Genomic DNA, 20,203 nt, shown 5'->3' with positions numbered 1-20,203 from the left:
ATTTACAGCGGGAGAAACCCATGGAAATTCCAGGAGTGCGTCAATAAAATGGCAATCGATGGCAGCAAAAACTGGGCAGCTTGGTTGTTGTGAAAATATATCAAATGAGAGTGATAATAGAAGTTGCCTACATTTTGTATCTCTCACTGTTCCCTTAGTGTTCTATGTTCTTAAGTTATAATGTCTCAGGATAATATTCACCACTTGAATGATAACCTCGATGAATGCCCATTGCAGCATCCTTCCCCACCATCCTCAATTGATTTCCATTCCATTGTAATCAACCAATGGAATGAAAACTGTTACGGGTTTGACAATAAATGGGGAAACTTTTCCACCAGTTTTAGTTCCCTGGTCGCAGTTCAAAGAAACTCCCACTGTTTCCCACTTGGCAACAAAGAGCATTGGCATTTTCTGACTGTCACCATAGGGGAAGTTATTAGCTGAAAGTTGAAGTGATGTTACGCGAAGAGCAACGTGCTGTGGATAATTCTAACCGCCAACAATAGATGGGCCGGCTGGGGATTAGAAGTTTGAAATTTTAAATATTATCAAACTCGACCAATACCCACTCACTTCCTGGTTTAATGGGTGGGTGATTAACTGGCTCTCAGCAGGAGGGGTGGTCAGTTAAAGCATTTAAACATGCTGTTTGCCTCCACTTTTATATGCCTTTTAATATTGGCCCATTTTGGCTGGGTTTCTCCATTCTTTTGTAGATAAAAGTAGGCAAGAAAGACAGGATCCATAAGGCATTTACATGTACACAGCCTTTTTTTGTTTATATCTAATTCAATCCAATCAAAGTCCAATTCAAAGTCTCAGCAGGTGAGACATTCCAGATCCAAGCTGACAAGACAGGCTCACCACTTCCTGTCTTGGGCTTGATCTACATGATCTAAGCTGATTGGAGCAGGCATTGCACCTCCTCCAATCTCATTTGCATCCTAGCCAAAAGGCCTAGATGCCACTTTAAAAAATTGCTTCAAATGAAGCCTCAGTGTAACCCCATGGCTTCAACCAAGTGCAGGACAACAAAACTACACTTGATCTTAGCCAAAAGGCCAAGAAGCGAATGTACACATTTGCAAGGAGCAGCAGGAGGATTTCTACTAGGCCAGAGCAATTTCTTCCCGACCCATTCTCAGCCAACCATCACCCCACCTCACCCTCACCTCCATGATCCCTCCCCTCGTCTTCCGACATTTCCATCTCCCTCCACCATTGCCCTGACCATGAGCCCTCTGCCTCCCCCAGCCGATTAACAAATTTCTCCTCCCCCTCTGCAATCACATGTACTCTCTCCCTCTGACCACACTCCCAACCCCACTGACCTTCTCTGTCCATTCCCATCACAGTTCCACTCTCTCCCATGGACCACAACCTCTTTTTCCCTACAACCCCCCCCCCCCCGCCTCCCCTGCCCCATTGGGCGGCACGGTGGCACAGTGGTTAGCACTGCTGATGCACAGCCCCAGGGACCCAGGTTCGATTCCAGCCTCGGGTCACTGTCTGTGTGGAGTCTGCACATTCTCCTCGTGTCTGCGAGGGTTTCCTCCGGGTGCACCGATTTCCTCCCACAGTCTGAAAGATGTGCAGGTTAGGTGTACTGGCCATGCTAAATACACCCTCAATGTCCCCGAACAGGTGCCAGAGTGTGGCAACTAGGATTTTCACAGTAACTTCATTGCCGTGTTAATGTAAGCCTACTTGTGACAATAATAATTAAACTTTTAAAACACCATCTCTCTCTTCCTGATCATGATTGCTCTTCACATTCAACTACAGTCTCTTCCATCTTGGTTTACCAGGATGTTGCCTGGTATGGAGGGTCTTAGCTATGAGGAGAGATTGGGTAAACTGGGGTTGTTCTCCCTGGAAAGACGGAGAATGAGGGGAGACCTAATACAGGTGTACAAGATTATGAAGGGGATAGATAGGGTGAATGGTGGGAAGCTTTTTCCCAGATCAGAAGTGACAATCACGAGGGGTCACGGGCTCAAGGTGAGAGGGGCGAAGTATAACTCAGATATTAGAGGGATGTTTTTACACAGAGGGGGCCTGGAATGCGCTGCCAAGTAGGGTGGTGGAGGCAGACACGCTGACATCGTTTAAGACTTACCTGGATAGTCACATGAGCAGCCTGGGAATGGAGGGATACAAACGATTGGTCTAGTTGGACCAAGGAGCGGCACAGGCTTGGAGGGCCGAAGGGCCTGTTTCCTGTGCTGCACTGTTCTTTGTTCTTTGTTCTACCTTCTCATAAATATCTCACTCTTTCTCCTGCTCTATCTCTCCTCTCTTTTTTACATCTTTGACTCTCGCTCCTCTTCTGACACCAGTCTCTCTCTCCCTCTCAGAAGCTAGTCCACCTCTTTCCCTCACTCTCCACAGCTTATAGAACTCAAACTCAAAGCCATAATAGGTGTGAATGCTCAATATTTTTGCCTTTCACACAAAGCTTTCTTCCAAAACCACCCAATAGGGAATTTTCCTTTTGCTTTCAGAATTTGCCTGTTGCTTTTCTTCAAATGATATTGAGTCTTTCTTTGATAAAAAACAGTTAGAAGCTAAAGATAAAAAGGAATACTCCTCAGCCGAGTCGTCTGAACAGTTCTGATGAATCCAGCGAGTGGGGCATTCTTTTTACTTCCATCAAAGTCAATTAAATAAAAACTGGGGGAGATGTGAAGTGGCTGCTGAGTTGCTAGCATCTAATTCAAACTACTGCACAAAATCTACGCTGGTGTTGTGCAAATAAAAAGTCAGGTAGTGCAGGCAAGAAGTGTGGACTAACAGAAGATTAAAAAATGTTAAAGATAATCCGTAGAGTGAAATATTTCACAAGTAACACTCTAAACATGGGCCAGAATTATCTGTGTAAAGATTGAGTGCATGCTCGACCTGGAAGTGTGTAAAATTGTGTGAGAAACATCAGGAGCATGTCCCAATGTCATTGCGCCCTCGCATGATATTTTGGTCAGTGGGCATGCGCACATGCGTGTCAGAAGCGTACCCGCTGACAATCAAGAAGCCAGTTTAAATTTGTTAAACCCCAATTGACTGGGTTTTTACGTTGCCCGCCTGCCAGGTGGCCTTTACGTTTAAGCTGCATCCTCGATTCATAGAATCATGGAATCCTTGTACTGCAGAAGGAGGCCATTCAGCCCATCGAGTCTGCACCGACCACAATCCCACCCATCCCCGTAACCCCACCTATTTATACAGTGGTTAGCATTGCTTCTTCACAGTGCCAGGGACCTGGGTTCGATTCCCGGCTTGGGTCACTGCCTGTGTGGAGTTTGCACTTTCTCCCTGTGTCTGCGTGGGTTTCCTCCCACATTCTGAAAAGACATGCTGGTTAGATGCATTGGCCTGAAGAGGCGCCGGACTGTGGTGACTCGGGGAATTTCACAGTAACTTCATTGCAGTGTTAATGTAAGCCTTACTTGTGACTAATAAATAAACTTTAACTTCAATCCCTCTGATACTAAGGGGCAATTTAGCATGGCCAATCCACCTAATCAACACATCTTAGGGTTGTGGGAGGAAACCGGAGCACCCGGAGGAAACACACGCAGACACGTGGAGAACGTGCAAACTCCACGCAGACAGCAACCCGAGGCCAGAAATGAACCCGGGTTCCTGCCGCTGTGAGGCAGCATAAAAGGTCAGGGCTCAAATAAAGTTAACAAATGTCTCTGGGGACTGAGGTCTGTGTCTGACTGTGCGGCCTAGACACTCCTGGCAGTTTGCAGCTCTCTCAGACCGTTCCGCAGCACTGTTCCCCTGAGGGAACACATTGGAACAGCCAGCCCACACCCTCCCCTTTCTCACCACCTGCCCTCCCCAGCAGTGCTGAGCCTTTCACTGGGTGCATTTGATGCTGGATGGTCATTAATTGGCCAGCCATTGTAAATAACACATCAACAACACGATCTCGCATCCAGTCCCACCCGAGCTAACTCCGGGCACGCCCCACATGTCAAATTCAGGCCATGGTAAGTTCAGCAATAGGTTCAAGTCTACACAGGTATTTTACTTCCCTTTCTACAAATATTCTTGAACTGAGTGTTCTTTCTAAAGGCACGCAGTTGCCTGGGTAAAAATTTTACAACAACCATTGCCACATTTATGTCCCAAAACACTAAACACCAACCACTGCAGAATCAACTGCATTTGACAGGAACACTGAACATCTTTCTATTATGCAATATATATGAAGCTCAGAAAGTGAGCAACTGAGTGTTCTGCTTCTTTGGTCACCAGAATTTGTTATCATCACCATAATTTAGAAAACTTTTGCTCCAATAGACATTACATCTGGTGCAGCTAAGTTGCCCGGGTGTTCAGAGTAGGCTATTCCTTGAACCAAAATTCATCAAAAAAGCAAAGGATGTAAAGGAGGGGAAAGAAAGGAAGGGGAGATAAAGGTATAACAGGAACAAAGAAGCAGAACAGTCAAAATTGCGGATTTACTTTCAGGCGATGGGTGGGATTTTCCGACCGCGCTCGCCCCGAAACCGGAAAATCCCACCCGAACTCAACGAACCTTTCCATGGTCCGCCCCTGGTCTGCTACGATTCCCATGGCGGCGGAACGGGAAAATCCACCCCGACAAGTCAAATTTACTTTTGCCGTTGAGACAGAAGGTTGTGGGTTCAAATCCCACTCCAGAGATTTGTGCACAAAAATCAGTACTGACACTACCGAAGGAGTGCTGCAGAGTTACAGGCGCTGTCTTTCGGATAAGACATTAAACGGAAGCCTTGTCTGCCCTCTCAGGTGAATGCAAAAGATCCCGTGGCCACGATTTTGAAGAGAAGGAGAGTTATTGGCAGTAGCCAATATTTATCCCTCAATCAACATCACAAGAATAGATTATCTGATCATTATCACATTACTGTTTGTGGGAGCTTGTTTCAATGTTCAAATGGCTGTCCCATTTCCTACAATGCTTCAAAAATATTTCATTGATTGTAAAGTGCATTGGGACCTCCTGTGGTCACGAAAGATGCTTTTTAATTACAACTCTTTGCGTAGAACCATTGAATCCCTACAGTACAGAAGGAGGACATTCGGCCCATCGAGACTGCACCGACAACAATCCCACCCTATTCCCGTGACCTCATGTATTTACCTAGCTAATCCCCCTGAAACTACAGTCAATTTAGCATGGCAAATCAACCTAACACACGCATCTTTGGACTGTGGGAGGAAACCGGAGCACCCGGAGGAAACCCACGCAGACACGGGAAGAATGTGCAGACTCCACACAGACAGTGACCCAAGCTGGGAATCGAACCTGGGTCCCTGGCTCTGTGAGGCAGCAGTGCTAACCACTGTGCCACTGTGCTGCCTTTATGAAAATTATTTTATTGTACAAAACAAAGAAATAAGTCAAGACTGAGAAGAAAGAAACTGCGGTCGAACAAGGCTTGCAATCGTGCAACGGTTTGGTGTAATCTCTAAAATCCGAACGGTGTTGGGGAGTGAACCGCCCTTTGGGGTTTGATCCAACCTCCACTGGTAGCTGCAGGCTCTCTTTTATGTGGGGTTGTGGTCTGTATTTCCCAACTGGCTGCAAGCCAGAACATGTCAGTTGGGTTGATTTCCAGGAGGAGAATAGAAAGAAACTGCGTGCAATGTTCAGGATGACCAAGTTCTACATCGTGACGTAAGCACCTTGAAGCTAAACTGGGATTGAAAGTCATGTTAAGCTGCTGGGTCTTTGGAAATTGCAATATTTCAATTTTAGTAAACTGTTGTCTCCAGGAGACACCCTTGATGACCGTGAACTGGCCCTGGCACAAGGCCTTGTAAGGAGTCTAACAACACCAGGTTAAAGTCCTACAGGTTTATTTGGTAGCAAACGCCACTAGCTTTCGGAGCGCTGCTCCTTCGTCAGGTGAGTGGGAGAGGAGCAGCGCTCCGAAGGCTAGTGGCGTTTGCTACCAAATAAACCTGTTGGACTTTAACCTGGTGTTGTTAGGCTCCTTACTGTGTTTACCCCAGTCCAACGCCGGCATCTCCACAACAAGGCCTTGTGGCAGACCTGTGACTATCTGCTTGTGAAACCTTTGTTGTTCTGCGACCCAGCTTCCTCTGGTTATTTGCAGTGTGTTGTTGAATGTTATAGAATACAAGTGAGTTTTGTGAGAGGTTGTGTTCAGGATGCACAGTCACAAAAACCGCCATTTAGAAGGCACGTTTAACATGGCCATGAAGGAAACAGATACTTGGACAGAAAATAAGAGATTACAAGAGTGATTAAGAGCTTGATCAAAGAATTGGATTATAAAGGACAAGTTAAAGGAGGAGGTGAGAGAGCTGAGGAGGTGGAGGACTTTACAAAGGGGAATTCTAGAGCTTAGGAACTAGGCAAGATGGAGAATGTCGTCAGAGATACAGAGACCTTGAAGGGGTGACACAGTGCACGAGGAGGTTCTGGATTTAGGGAGGAGTGAGGCCAGATATAGAGAGATTTGAAGATAAGGAACTAGATTTTCAAAGCCTGCAGGAGGCAAGATCAGAGGTGGCCAGGCAGAATAATCACCGTGGGAAGGCACTGTCCGAATTTGTTGGCATCTTCTTGCCTCCAGGCCATTCCCAGGAAGGTTGGGTTGGAGATTCAATGGCTAGCTGCCCAGAAACAATGTTCCAGTTGGCTGGCCACAGTGACAAAGACATGGTCAGTGAGGGGAGGTGGCCACCTGGCAGAACACTAGAGGGTCAGCTCTCCATATCACTATTTTAATACTTCCTCCCTACTGCAAGGCTGACTTACAGATGTCCATAACTGTAGGTCACCCTGTGAAGGGGTTCCCTCTCCACTATAGTTCTCCGGCAGCCCTGGCCATTTTTAAATCCCACCATTTTAAAAGTCCTTCTATCTTGTGCTAATGCCGCTCTCCTTGGCTGTAGTTCTCTGAGCGCTGAAGGGCCTCCTATTGGTTCTCCAATGTCGGAAGGCAATCCACCCTCCTTAACGGGATGGCACGTGTGTCTTCTGTTTGTCAATTGGCCTTTTATTCAAAAATCATGGGGATGCATTTTTAAAATATTCTTTCATGAGATGTGAGTATCTCTGGAAAGGCCAGCATTTGTTGTCCATCCCTAGTTGCCCTTGAGAAGGTAGTCATAAGCTGCTGCTTGTTGTAAGTACACGCAAGGTGCTGTTAGGGATGGAGTTGCAGGATTTTAAAGGTAAAGGAACAGTGATATATTTCCAAGTGAGGGTGAAGTGTGGTTTGGAGGGGAACTTCCAAGTGGTCGTGTTCCCATGTATCTGCTGCCCTTGTCTTCTAGGTAGTAGAAGTCAATGGTTTGGAAGGTGCTGTCAAAGGAGCCTTGGTAAGTTGGTGCATTGATGGAGGGAGTGAATGTTTAAGTTGGTGGCTGGGCTGCTTTGTCCTGGATGAGCGTTGAGCTTCTTGAGTTTTGTTGGAGCTATATTCATCCAGGCAAGTGGAGAGCATTCCACTGCACTCCTGATTTGTGCCCTTGCAGATGGAAGACGGACTTTGGGAATCAAAATGTGGGTTGCTCGCCACAGAATTCAAAGTCTCTGATACGCTCTTGCAGCCAAAGTATTTAGAGTCCAGTTCAGTTTTTGGTCAATGGTATCCCCAGGGTGTTGATAATGGAGGATTCAGTAATGGTTGTGCCATTGAAAGTCATTGTTTGGCAATATGTTCTGGCATTGAACATTGTGCAATCATCTTGAACATTGATCTTATGATAGAGGCAACAAGGTCCCACCCACTGTAAGCCAGCTGTGGTAGAACAAAGGACAAAGAACAATACAGCACAGGAACAGGCCCTTCGGCCCTCCAAGCCCGCGCCGCTCCCTGGTCCAAACGAGACCATTCTTTTGTATCCCTCCATTCCCACTCCGTTCATGTGGCTATCTAGATAAGTCTTAAACGTTGTCAGTGTGTCCGCCTCCACCACCTTGCCCGGCAGTGCATTCCAGGCCCCCACCACCCTCTGTAAAATACGTCCTTCTGATATCCGTGTTAAACCTCCCCCCCCCCTCACCTTGAACCTATGACCCCTCGTGAACGTCACCACCGACCTGGGAAAAAGCTTCCCACCGTTCACCCTATCTATGCCTTTCATAATTTTATACACCTCTATTAGGTCACCCCTCATCCTCCGTCTTTCCAGTGAGAACAACCCCAGTTTACCCAATCTCTCCTCATAACTAAGCCCTTCCATACCAGGCAACATCCTGGTAAACCTCCTCTGCACTCTCTCTAAAGCCTCCACATCTTTCTGGTAGTGTGGCGACCAGAACTGGGTGCAGTATTCCAAATGCGGCCGAACCAACGTTCTGTACAACTGCAACATCAGACCCCAACTTTTATACTCTATGCCCCGTCCGAGAAAGGCAAGCATGCCATATGCCTTATTCACTACCTTCTCCACCTGTGATGTCACCCTCAAGGATCTGTGGACCTGCACACCCAGGTCCCTCCGCGCATCCACACCCTTCATGGTTCTGAGAATGTGAATGATGTTTATGTGGGGCTTAGTGTAGATTGGTGAATGAACAGCAGAATTTTAGTTGAGCTGAATACTGCATTAATGACATGCAGTAACATAGATTCAAATCCAATCTTTAATCTCACCTTCACTCTTCCCATCCTTTTTACAAAACTGCAATATCTGGCTACTTTAGGGTTTGAGACCAATTCCCATTGCTCTTGTGTGGACACTTAGCAAGAAAATATTATCATTTCTATGATGCTTCCACAGTTAATTCAGTAGTATCTTTAATGATTCCACCACAACACATTCACAAATCCTTGCATTGGTACGTTTTGATCCAAGTGGAAGAGAAGTTCCAATGGAGTCACTTTAAGGATTTTAAGTTCTGATCTGCGAACAGAAAAATTCACTTTAAGGAAACAAAGGCCTCTGCTGGCCTCAAAGTCCAGCGAAAAAAAATCGGAAATGATACAGAATACATCATTATTTGACTAATACGGACAGGAAAAGCTGTGCTGTAAAGCAAATTAGGTTTCTCCAAACTGCAGGGGCTGAGCATGTAGGATCGACAGCAGGTTTACAGGCCTGGAAGACAAAAAGAAATGAATGCTCTCCCTTACTCCATCCAACTTTGATAAGGAAGTACGCCGCTTCGCAGTTGTGACTTTTGTGGCGCAAAACCACTTCCTTGTGCTCTTCCTAGTACCACACTTCAAGTGTGCATTTCTTATCTGGCTGCTGCAACATGCAAGCTTTATTTTAGCAGCAGATTTTTTTTTCAGATGTTTATTACACCTCAGTTGAACTTGAAACGAGTTTGCATCTTTTTCCCGCGAATGTCAATGGGCAGTTAGAGCACCTGTCACTATTAAGATGGCGGCTGATGAAGTCTTTGGGCTCACATTCTGCTTTTCCGGCCTGATACTATTTTGCAACTTGTAACGTGCAAATGTTTCATCAGGATCCAGTCTTCACAAGAGAAAAAGACTGTGGTTAGATTTACCAAGTGGCTGAAATAGGAGGTCCAAGATATTAAAGCACAAGAGTGATTTCAGAATCCTTTGATAATATGATGGTCTTCGCGGTAAAGCCCCTCATTAGTTATGGCAATAAGAACACTGACCTTTAGTTGAGGGTTCGTATTTTTAGAGGGAGGTTACGGCCTAGTGGCATTACCGCAAGATCCAGGAACACAGCTAATGTTCTTGGGACCCGGGTTCGAATCCCTCCACAGCAGATGGTGGAATTTGAATTCAGTAAAAAATATCTGGAATTAAGAATCTACTGATGACCATGAAACCATTGTCGATTGTCGGAAAAGCCCATCTGGTTAACTAATGTCCTTGAGGGAAGGAAATCTGCCACCCTTACCTGGTCTGGCCTACACAGGTGGCATGGAAGCACAGTCGTTAGCACTGCTGCCTCACAGCACCAGGGACCTGGGTTCGATTCTGGACCTCGGGTGACTGTGTGAGTTTTCACATTCTCCCCGTGTCCGCATGGGTTTCCTCCAGGTGCTCCCACAGTCCAAAGATGTGCATGTTAGGTGGCTTGGCCATGCTAAATTGCCCCTTAGCCTCAGAGGGATTAATGGGGTAAATATGTGATGTTACGGGGATAGGGCCTGGGTGGGATTGTTGTTGGTGTAGGCTCGATGGGCTGAATAGCCTCCTTCTGCACTGTAGGGATTCTCTGATTCTACATCTGACTCCAGAGCCACAGCAATGTGGTTGACTCTCAACTGCCCTTTAAGGGCAACTAGGAATGGGCAATAAATGCTGGCCAGCCAGCGACGCCCATGTCCCATCAATGAATAAATAAAAAGAATTTTGTTTGTTTTGTGCAACTGGATATTTTGAATTTAAAGGGTAGATGCGGGGAGGATGTTTATCCTGGCTGGGACTGAGGTGGGGAGAAATTTCTTCACACAAATAGATATGAATCTTCAAAATTGTGTATCTCGGGAAGTTTAAGTTTATGTTTCAGTTTACTTATTAGTGTCACAAATAGACTTACATTAACACTGCAATAAAGTAACTGTGAAAATCCCCTAGTCGCCACACTCCGGCACCTGTTCGGGTACACTGAGGGGGAATTTAGTATGATCATTGCACCTAACCAGCATGTCTTTCGGACTGTGGGAGGAAACCGGAGCACCCGGAAGAAACCCATGCAGGCACAGGGAGAACGTGCAGACTCTGCACAGTCACCCAAGCTGAGAATCGAACCCGGTTCCTTTGCGCTGTGAGGCAGCAATGCAAACAAGTATATAAAGGACAGAAAGGGTTAGTTTTTTTTGCATGCAAAGGAAATTTACAGGATGTGGGGATAGTGCAGGAAAGAAGTGTTGCGGTAGCTGATCTCCAGGCCATGGTCTTCTTGAATGATGCAGCAGGCTTGAACAGCCTCATAGTTCTTAGGTTCTTATTAAAAAAGGCAGACTGGGCATTTCCAAGCACAGCAGCCTTTGCTGTGAAGAATTTGCTGTGTTGGATTCACAGTCAGATTTTGCTTTTCAATGAAATCAACTTGCATTTACTTTGCACCTTTAACATAGGAAAAAATTCCCAAGGCACTTCAGAGAGACATGAAAGAACAGAAACAGTGTCACACCAAAATCAAAGGAGCTAATAGGACCTCTAAACATTTGGTTAAGGTGGTGTGTTTCATTGAGGGTCTTAAATGAGGACAGATATAGGGCTTGAAACCAGCCCTTTGGCCTATGTGGTTGGATGACAGCATTGGTCGGGCAAAGTGAGTCACAACAGTGTCAGCAAGCAAAGCAGACTTCCACTTTTCCCATTACAGTGCATGGGTATTTGGGTGTTCTGCTTGTTTGGATTTGGCTATAATTTGAATTGTGTTCCACTGGAGGCTGTTTGTTCACATTTAGTTTGAATATCAGCAATCTTTGAAACCCAGGGAAGACCAATCATTTCCCTGACAGACCAAAATATTTATTTTGATCAGCGAATTTGTTTCTCTGAGGTATTACTGAAATGAAACAGGTATTACATATTTATACTAATACTGTACGGTGGCACAGTGGTTAGCACTGCTGCCTCACAGCGCCAGGGACCCAGGTTCAATTCCGGCCTTGGGTGACTTGGCTGCGGGGAGTTTGCACGTTCTCCCCATGTCTGCGTGGGTTTCCTTCGGGTGCTCCGGTTTCCTCCCACACTCCAAAGATGTGCAGGTTAGGCTGATTGGCCATGCTAAATTGCCCTTTAGTGTCAGGGGGATTTGTAGGGTTGATAAGTGGGGTTATGGGGGAAGAGCCTGGGTGGGATTGTGGTCGGTGTAAAGCTGATGGGCCGAATGGCCTCCTTCTTCAGTGTAGGATGCTATGTATTTTCAAATCTGTATGTTTTAACTCCAGCTTCAGAGGTGCAACGGACCTTTATGTGGTATGGCTTTGAAATTGGACAAGTGACTCTGGATAGTGGTATGATCACTTGAGTCCACTTTACTACTTGTATTTGAACCAGAACTTTATGATTCAGAGGTTGAACCTCTACCAACTGAGCCACAACTCTTGTTGGAAGTCTGTGGTACAAGATAGTAGGAGCTGTGTTCTCACAAACCTCGCCGCCTTCCCACATAAGAGCCTGCCTCAGATTTGTTCGGGGAAATGTGGTCAGTTCCAAACAGGGAGAGAGAGAGAGAAAAATCAGTGGATATCTTTCTCAGCCAATTAAAGAACTACAGAAACCCAGGAGACCTACATGACTCTGACCTCTTGATCAGTTAAATGGCACATGATGCAGAACAGAAAATACATTTTGATAGGGGAAACGTTTAATAGAATGCTTCTAAATGGCTAGGTTCCAAGTACAAGTATAAACATGGTACTGCAGAAATTTTTGAAAAATAAGCCATCTATTCTAAGATTTGGACAATATTCATGAAAACCCTGGTTCTACTTATATTGCATCACTTTGTGCAAAAGTTTATTTATTAGTGTCACAGATAGGCTTGTATTAACACTACAATGAAGTTACTGTGAAAATCCCCTAGTCGCCGCACTCCAGCGCCTGTTCGGGTACACTGAGGGAGAATTTAGCATGGCCAATGTACCTAACCAGCACGTCTTTCAGACTTGTGGCTGGAAACTGGAGCACCCAGAGGAAATCCATGCAGACATGGGGAGAATATGCAGACTCCGCCCAAACAGTGACCCAAACCGGGAATCGAACCCGGGTCCTTGGCGCTGTGAGGCAGCAGTGCTTTTGAAAGACTCATCAGGAACTGAGTACCTTGGTAGAATATCACTGTTTCTTTGCGGCATGCTACCTATAGTCAGAAACAGGAGGAATGCTCTGTGGCTGAGTGGCAAAATCATGTTGTCTGCTATTTGTCTTCTCTGACCATTTGTCATCGCTGTTGCCCTTTGCCTCTTAATTGTGAAATGTTATCTGTCAACACCTCAGAGAATTTTTTTTTGTTGCTTTTAGTTGATCTGCAAGAGATCAAAGAGATCCGCCTTGGCAAAAATGCGAAGGACTTCGAACAGATTTCAAAAGATCAGAGGGACAAATATAGCGATGATGTCTGCTTCACCGTGTTCTATGGTACCGAGTTTGTGCTCAACAACCTCAGTTTGGCAGGTGAGTACTGCTACTGCCACAAAACACACAAACTTACTAAATAGGAGCAGGAGAAGACCACTCGGCCTCTTGAACCTGCTTCACCATTTGATCAGATCATGATTGATCTGATTGTGGTCTCTACCTTCTTGTCTACCTGCCACACTGTTTGGCTGGAATTTTACCGGCACGCCCGACCCGATTCTGGGGGCGAGCGAGGCTCGGAGAACGGCATTCTCCGTTGGCCCCGGGCGGGATCGTACTATCCTCAGGTGGATGTGTCGGTAAAATTCCGCCCTTTGACTCCCTTGTTAGTCAAGAATCTACCCACCTCTACCTTAAAATACTTAACAACCCACTGCCTTTTGAGGAAGAGAATTCCACAAGCCTCCGAGAGAAAAAGATTTCTCCCCTTAAATGGGACCCCTATTTTTAAACTATGGCCCCTACTTCTAATCTCTCCCATTAGGGGAAACATCCTTTCAACATCTATCCTGTCCATTCCCCTCAGGATCTTAGATATTTCAATAAGATCACATCTCATTCTCCTAAACTCCAATAGATACAGGACCTATATGTCCAACCTTTCCTCATAAAACTACCCCTTCATCCCAGGAATCAGTCGAGTGATTCATTGCTTCAAATGCCAGTATATCCTTTTCTTAAATATGGAGACCAAAACTGTACACAGTATTCCAGATGCGATCTCACCAACAGCCTGTACCATTATAGCAAAACTTCCCTACTTTTACATTCCATTCCACAAAAAAATCTCATTTGCCTTTCTAATCATTTGCTGTACCTGCATACGAACTTTTGAGATTAATGTACCAGGAAGCCCAGGTCCCTCTGTAACGCAGAGTTCTGCAATCTCTTCCCTTTTAATTAATATGCTGTTTTTTTCTATTCTTCTTGCCAAAGTGGACAAGTTCACATTTGACCACATTATACTACTCCATCTGCCAACCTTTTGCCCGCACAATTAACTTATCTATGTCCCTTTGCAGGCTCCTTATGTCTTCTTCACAAACAACTTACTCTCCTACCCATCATTGTGTTATCATCAAATTTAGCATCCCTGCATGAACCCTTTCATCCAAGTAATTGATATAGATGGGAAATAGTTAAGGCACCAGCATTGTACCTGAGGCCCTTCACTGATTACATGTTGCCAACCTGAAAATGACCTATTTATCGCTACTGTCTGTTTCCTGTGAGCAAACCAGCCCTCTATCCATGATATATTACCCTATAGACCACGAGTTCTTTTTTAGTGGTACCTTGATGTGGTACCTTGTTAGATGCCGTTTAGAAATCCAAGTGCACCACATCTGCAGATTACCTTTAATCATGTTGCTTGCTACTTCCTGAAAGAACTCTAATAAATGAGTCAAACCTGATTACCGTTTCACAAAACTATGATAATTCTGCCTGATTACATGAACGTTTTCTAAGTGCCTTGCCTTAACCTGATTCATAATGGATTCTAGCATTTTCCCCAAGACAGATGTTAGGCGGTAGTTCCCTGCTTTCTGTCTCCCTCCTTTCTTGAATAGAGGAATTCATAGAATTATAGAATCCCTACAGTGCAGATGGAGGCCATTCGGCCCATCGGGTCTGCACAAACCACAATCCCACCCAGGCCCTATTCCCGTAACCCCACATATTTACCCTGATAATCCCCCCGACATTAGGGTCAATTGAGCATGGCCAATCAACCTAACCTGCACATCTTTGAACATGTTTGTTACTTTCCAATCTGATCTGCTGGTGCACTCTTAAGTTTATAAGCTCTGTCCGTTCCTCCATGCTCTCATTATCATTACTTTAATGGCTACTTTGCAGTTATCTCTCTTTAAATTATCACATCTTCCCTCAATTGATCCCTCACCCTCCCTATTTAGTTTAAGGTCCTCTCTCCTGCCCATGGTCCCAGCATGTTTCAGGTGAAGATTGAACAGTACAGCTCCCTCTTTCTTCAGTATTGGTGCTGGTGTTCCATGAATTGAAACCCATTTCTCCCACTCCAATCTTTGAGCCATATCTTCAACACCCTCCTGTTTACTTCATGCCAGTTCTCTTGTGGTCCAAGTAACAATCCAGAGATTATTACTTTCACTTGGCCTTTTAGCTTAGCCCATTGCTGCTCATACTTCCTCAGCAGAACCTCTTTCCAACTCCAATCTATGTTGTTTACACCTTGTGGGCCATGACAATTGGATACTCTCCCTCCCACTGCAAATTCCCCTCCCATGCTGAGCAGATTCACCAACCCCGTCAGCCTGTTGCGTTCCGGCTCAGCGCACTGACCACAATTCTGAATCCATTTTGGGTGGCACAGTGGTTAGCACTGCTGCCTCACAGCGCCAGGGACCTGGGTTTGATTCCCGGCTTGGGTCACTGTCCGTGCAGAGTCTGAATGTTCTCCCCGTGACTGTGTGGGTTTCCTCTGGGTGCTCCGGTTTCCCCCCGCAATATGAAACACGTGCTGGTTAGGTGCATTGGCCATGCTAAATTCTTCCTCAGTGCACACGAACAGGCACCGGAGTGTGGCGATTAGGGGATTTTCTTCATTGCAGTGTTAATGTAAGCCTACTTGTGACACTAATAAATAAACAAAACTTTAACCATGTTGAAAAACAAAGTTCAGTTGTCTTCTGCTGAAAGAGTGGAAACTTCTGAATTAGAAACATAGCAACAAATTTGGAAGGAAAGTATTATCTAAAACGACAGTGATCATTAGAAGATTTACCGAGATGTGCCAGAAGTCTACAGTTTCACCAATAGGATTGTCTACGTCTGCAGTGTGGCGCTCAATTCTGGGCACCACCACTCAGAAAGGTTATTTTGACCTTGGAGGGAATATGGGGTAGATTCATCAGAAGATACAGAGGCTGAATGACTCAATTATGAGGAGAAGCTGTGTAGAGTTGACTTGTATTCCCTTGAGTGTAGATGATTAAAGGGGAATGAAATTAAGATATTTCAGATGATTTGACAGGATAGTTAGAGATTATTTCCAGAACAAGTGGAAACTTAAAAAGTAGAGCTTGGCACTCAGGGATGATGTCAGGTCTTCTTGATAGAAGAAATCTGGAAATTTATTCACTCCAGAACTTGTTGAAGCTGGATTAATTAAACAAATTAATAAAACAAATTCAAAACTGAGGCTGACAGGTTAATTTTAGGCTTTATGAAACCAAGCAATTAAGATACAGGTTGGTTATGGTCTAATTGAATCGTAGAACAGGCTTGTATGGCTGAATTGCCTGATCCTATGTTCCAGGGTTGCAGTCTGAAGCTGAAAAAAGTGGGATCGTGGGGTAGGGCACTTTTTCACCTGTAAACTCTTGTTAGGTAAAACATTTCTCACACTGAAACCTTCAAACAATCTTTAAAATATATAGAACCTAAACTATTATTGTTGCGGGTGTATTTGATAACCATTATTTTGAAATGAATAAGGCACTATCATCACAAAATAGGATATGAGATGCCAGTTTTATATATGTTCTACAGGTGTCTACAGTAGTGCTTCAGGTAAGAACATAAGAACGAGGAGCAGGAGGAGGCCATCTGGCCCCTCGAGCTTGCTCCGCCATTCAATAAGATCATGCCTGATCTTTTCGTGGACTCAGCTCCACTTACCTGCCCACTCACCATAACCTGGAATTCCTTTACTGTTCAAAAATCTATCTACCTTTGCCTCAAAAACATTCAACAAGGTAGCCTCAACTGCTTCACTGGGCGGGGAATTCCACAGATTCGCAACCCTTTAGGTGAAGAAGTTCCTCCTCAACTCAGTCCTAAATCTGCTCCCCCTTATTTTGTGGCTATGTCCCCTAGTTCTAGTTTCACCCACCAGTGGAAACAACCTCCCTGCTTCTATCTTATCTATTCCCTTCATAATTTTATATGTTTCTATGAGATTCCCCCCTCATTTTTCTAAATTCCAATGTGCAAAATCCCAGTTTACTCAGTCACTCCTCATAAGCCAACCCTTTCAACTCCGGAATCAACCTAGTGAATCTCCTCTGCGTCCCCTCCAGTGCCAGTATACCCTTTCTCAAGTAAGGAGACCAAAACTGTACACAGTACTCCAGGTGTGACATCACCAGCAACTTATACAGCTGCAACATAACCTCCCTGTTTTGAGACTCCATCCCTCTAGCAATGAAGGACAAAATTCTATTTGCCTTCTCAATTTCCTGCTTCAGCTGCAAACCAACATTTTGCAACTCATGCACTAGGACACCCAGGTCCCTCTGCACAGCAGCATGCTGTAATTTTTTACCAGTTAAATAATAGTCCATTTTTCTGTTATTCCTACTAAAATGGATGACCTCATATATATCATTAGGGTGTCTTTGGGAGCACCACGCAACATAGATTGTATTTTCTTAGGGGCCAATGGCAGGTTTCTGCATATCCCCAGGAACCCTACTGGGAGCCCTCTGTGAATACAATAATAACCCCTTACTCTGGACACTGGGATGTATGTCTTAACTTGATTCTCTTTCGCTCCACGGGCCACGGTGGTCCTCTCAACCATACCACATCACCTCTGATGTAGGATAAATTATTCATGAATCTCCCAGCGAGGAAAGAAAAAATTTGCATCAAAATATTGTCTTACAGAACCTTAGGATGTTCCAAAGCCTTTCACTGCCAATGAGGTACATTAAGGTGAATTAGTGTAGGAAAACGCAACATTAGCGAATGCCCACAAACTGAGATGAGAGAAAAGTCCAGATTACATGTTTTAATGATGTTGAATGTTATTGAAAATATATATCTAAAACACCGTGCTATAAAGGTTGTATCTTTTCTAAAACCAAGTTACAGTTTCTAAAAATACCATAATAAAGGGTGCTGTGTTTGTCAATTGGACAGCCCCTAAAAATGGGTGTTGATTGGAATGCAGGCAATGTGCCTGCTTCATGCTGACTTTTCATAATCTTTGTGTTCAGCCAGTACGAGCCATGTTCACTGATTGGATGCATCAACAGGGATTCAATGTTGTAAGTAGGTGGCGCGGCTTAGAGCTAACCTGGGCTGCTTAAAGCTAGTTGGTGCCTTTTAAAGGGGAGGTGCATTGTGGCAGGAGCAAGTACTGAGGCAATCCAAGAAGTGAGTCTGCCCTGGGAAACAGTGCAGAATGGTCCAATGGAGGAAAGAGATCTGCACCAAGGTTTATAAATGCTACACTGAAGATCTTGGGAGGAGGTGGAAAGGGGGAGAGATGTCCTGAATCCATGGTGGGCCAGAAGGCCCACCTGACACATGGTGGAAAAGGTAGCCGTGGAAATCAATGCCAGAAGTCAAGCCCCGAGCACCTGGGCTCAATGGCAGAAGATTTTCAATAACCTCATACAAGTGATCAAGGTCAATGATCAAGGTCAGTGGATAAAAGCAAATTACTGCGGATGCTGGAATCTGAAACTAAAAGAGAAAATGCTGGAAAATCTCAGCAGATCTGGCAGCATCTATAAGGTGAGAAAAGAGTTGACGTTTCGAGTCCAGATGACACTTTGTCACAGAGGTCATCGGGACTCGAAACATCAGCTCTTTTCTCACCTTACAGATGCTGCCAGACCTGCTGAGATTTTCCAGCATTTTCTCTTTTGGGATCAAGGTCAGTGAATGCACTTTTGAATGCCTTATTCCAGCCAGCCGCACCACGAGTCTCAGGCGCTGCTTAGCTCACTACACCCTCGTCACTCACCTACCAACAAGCTCTATCAACCGGGCATGATGACTCACGTCCATGTGCTTCACCACACCTGCACCGATTTAGCACTGCTGTAAGCCTCACATCCACATCTCACAGCTTGCACACACTGCCAGCTATTCAACCGTGACAACCACATTACCCAAACAGATTGCAACAAACACACTCACACATTTTCGTCTGTCACGTAGGACAAGATGATGCACAGCCAGAGGCACTGGTAGCTACCTGGAGTTAACATGCATGTCTTAACTCCCATCGAGGAGATAATGCTGGCCATTATTGGAAAGGCCATTGCTGACTGTGTGGCCAGGGGGTGGCTGAAACCATCAAAGATCACAGTCTGTTTACACCCAATCCTGCTTCTCATGTCCCTTTTTGCTCCTCATCCCACAATCTCTTCTGATTTACAAGCTGCCCCTCTTACACGCCCCTCCTTACCCGCACCACAATCTTATCCTTGTGCCTTTTTCCGTCAGATATCCAGCATCTGGTCAGACAGGGAAAGAGCAGCAAGGATGCAGTGATGCTGAAGACACAACACCATCATTTGAGTTCACAGTCACAGCCACCGGCTCAGAGACTGTCACTGCATGTATCTTAGAGGTGGGATCAGCATGTGGTGATTATACCGGGCAAAATTGTCTCACAGCCAGGCAGGGGGTAAGGATGACATAGGTGTCAGATCGTCAGAACACATGAGTGTTCTGCTGTAGATGATTCAGATGAGCACTCAGTCAGGCAGCCTACAGGAGAAGTCTGATGGAAATACGTCACAAATTGCTTGATGCATTGGAAAACCTGCAGTGAATTCAAGGGATATGGAAGAGTACAGAGCTTCGTGCCGAGTCTGGAGTCCATCCTACTTTTTGCACCGTGTGTCAGGTGGGCTTCCTGGCCCACTATGGGTTCAGGACATCTCTCCTCCTTTCCACCTCCTCCCAAAACCTTCAGTGCAGCTTATAAAAGCCTTAGTGCAGATCTCTTTCCTGCATTGGACAATTCCTCATTGCTTCCAAGAGCAGACTCACTTCTCGGAGGCGAACTCCATCAGCACATGTGGAAACCCAACCATGAGGCAGCATTTGATGGCTGACGTTACAGCTTCTACCCCAACACAAGCAGTAGCCACCCAATGTCCGAGTGCTGCAGTGGACACTCAGACCACTGTCATCATAGCTGTGGATTACAGTGTGCAAAGAGACTTGCAGAGTGAGCACAGCCGTCCTGGAATCTGTGTAACAGACTAATAAAATTGCTTAGGTGCCACCCTGTGAGAGTGACATCTCTAGGGAGTACGAGTCTGATGTCCTCTTTAGGGAAGACAGGAATCATCCACCCTCTCCGTCTCCTCCGTCAGTGCCCTTTATTGCCCATCGGTCAGCCCACCAAT

At 45.3% G+C, this 20,203-nt stretch overlaps 1 protein-coding gene and 1 pseudogene across 3 annotated transcripts in view; one reads left to right on the top strand and one right to left on the bottom strand.

The window, feature by feature from the left end:
* plcg2 (phospholipase C, gamma 2) overlaps positions 1-20,203 on the top strand; it is a 262,650-nt gene that overhangs the window by 162,987 nt on the left and 79,460 nt on the right. For all 3 annotated transcript variants that reach the window (XM_078210630.1, XM_078210629.1, XM_078210628.1), the window contains exon 2: positions 12,948-13,100. In XM_078210630.1, the coding sequence (XP_078066756.1) occupies positions 12,948-13,100 (153 nt within the window). The remainder of the gene's footprint in view (positions 1-12,947; positions 13,101-20,203) is intronic.
* Positions 899-1,076, bottom strand: LOC144493284 (U2 spliceosomal RNA; annotated as a pseudogene).

The sequence above is a fragment of the Mustelus asterias genome, chromosome 4 (assembly GCF_964213995.1).
Source record: "Mustelus asterias chromosome 4, sMusAst1.hap1.1, whole genome shotgun sequence".
Classification (NCBI taxonomy): Eukaryota; Metazoa; Chordata; class Chondrichthyes; order Carcharhiniformes; family Triakidae; genus Mustelus; species Mustelus asterias.
Note: the sequence above shows the minus strand (reverse complement) of the source record. Positions and strands in the feature narration are given on the sequence as shown.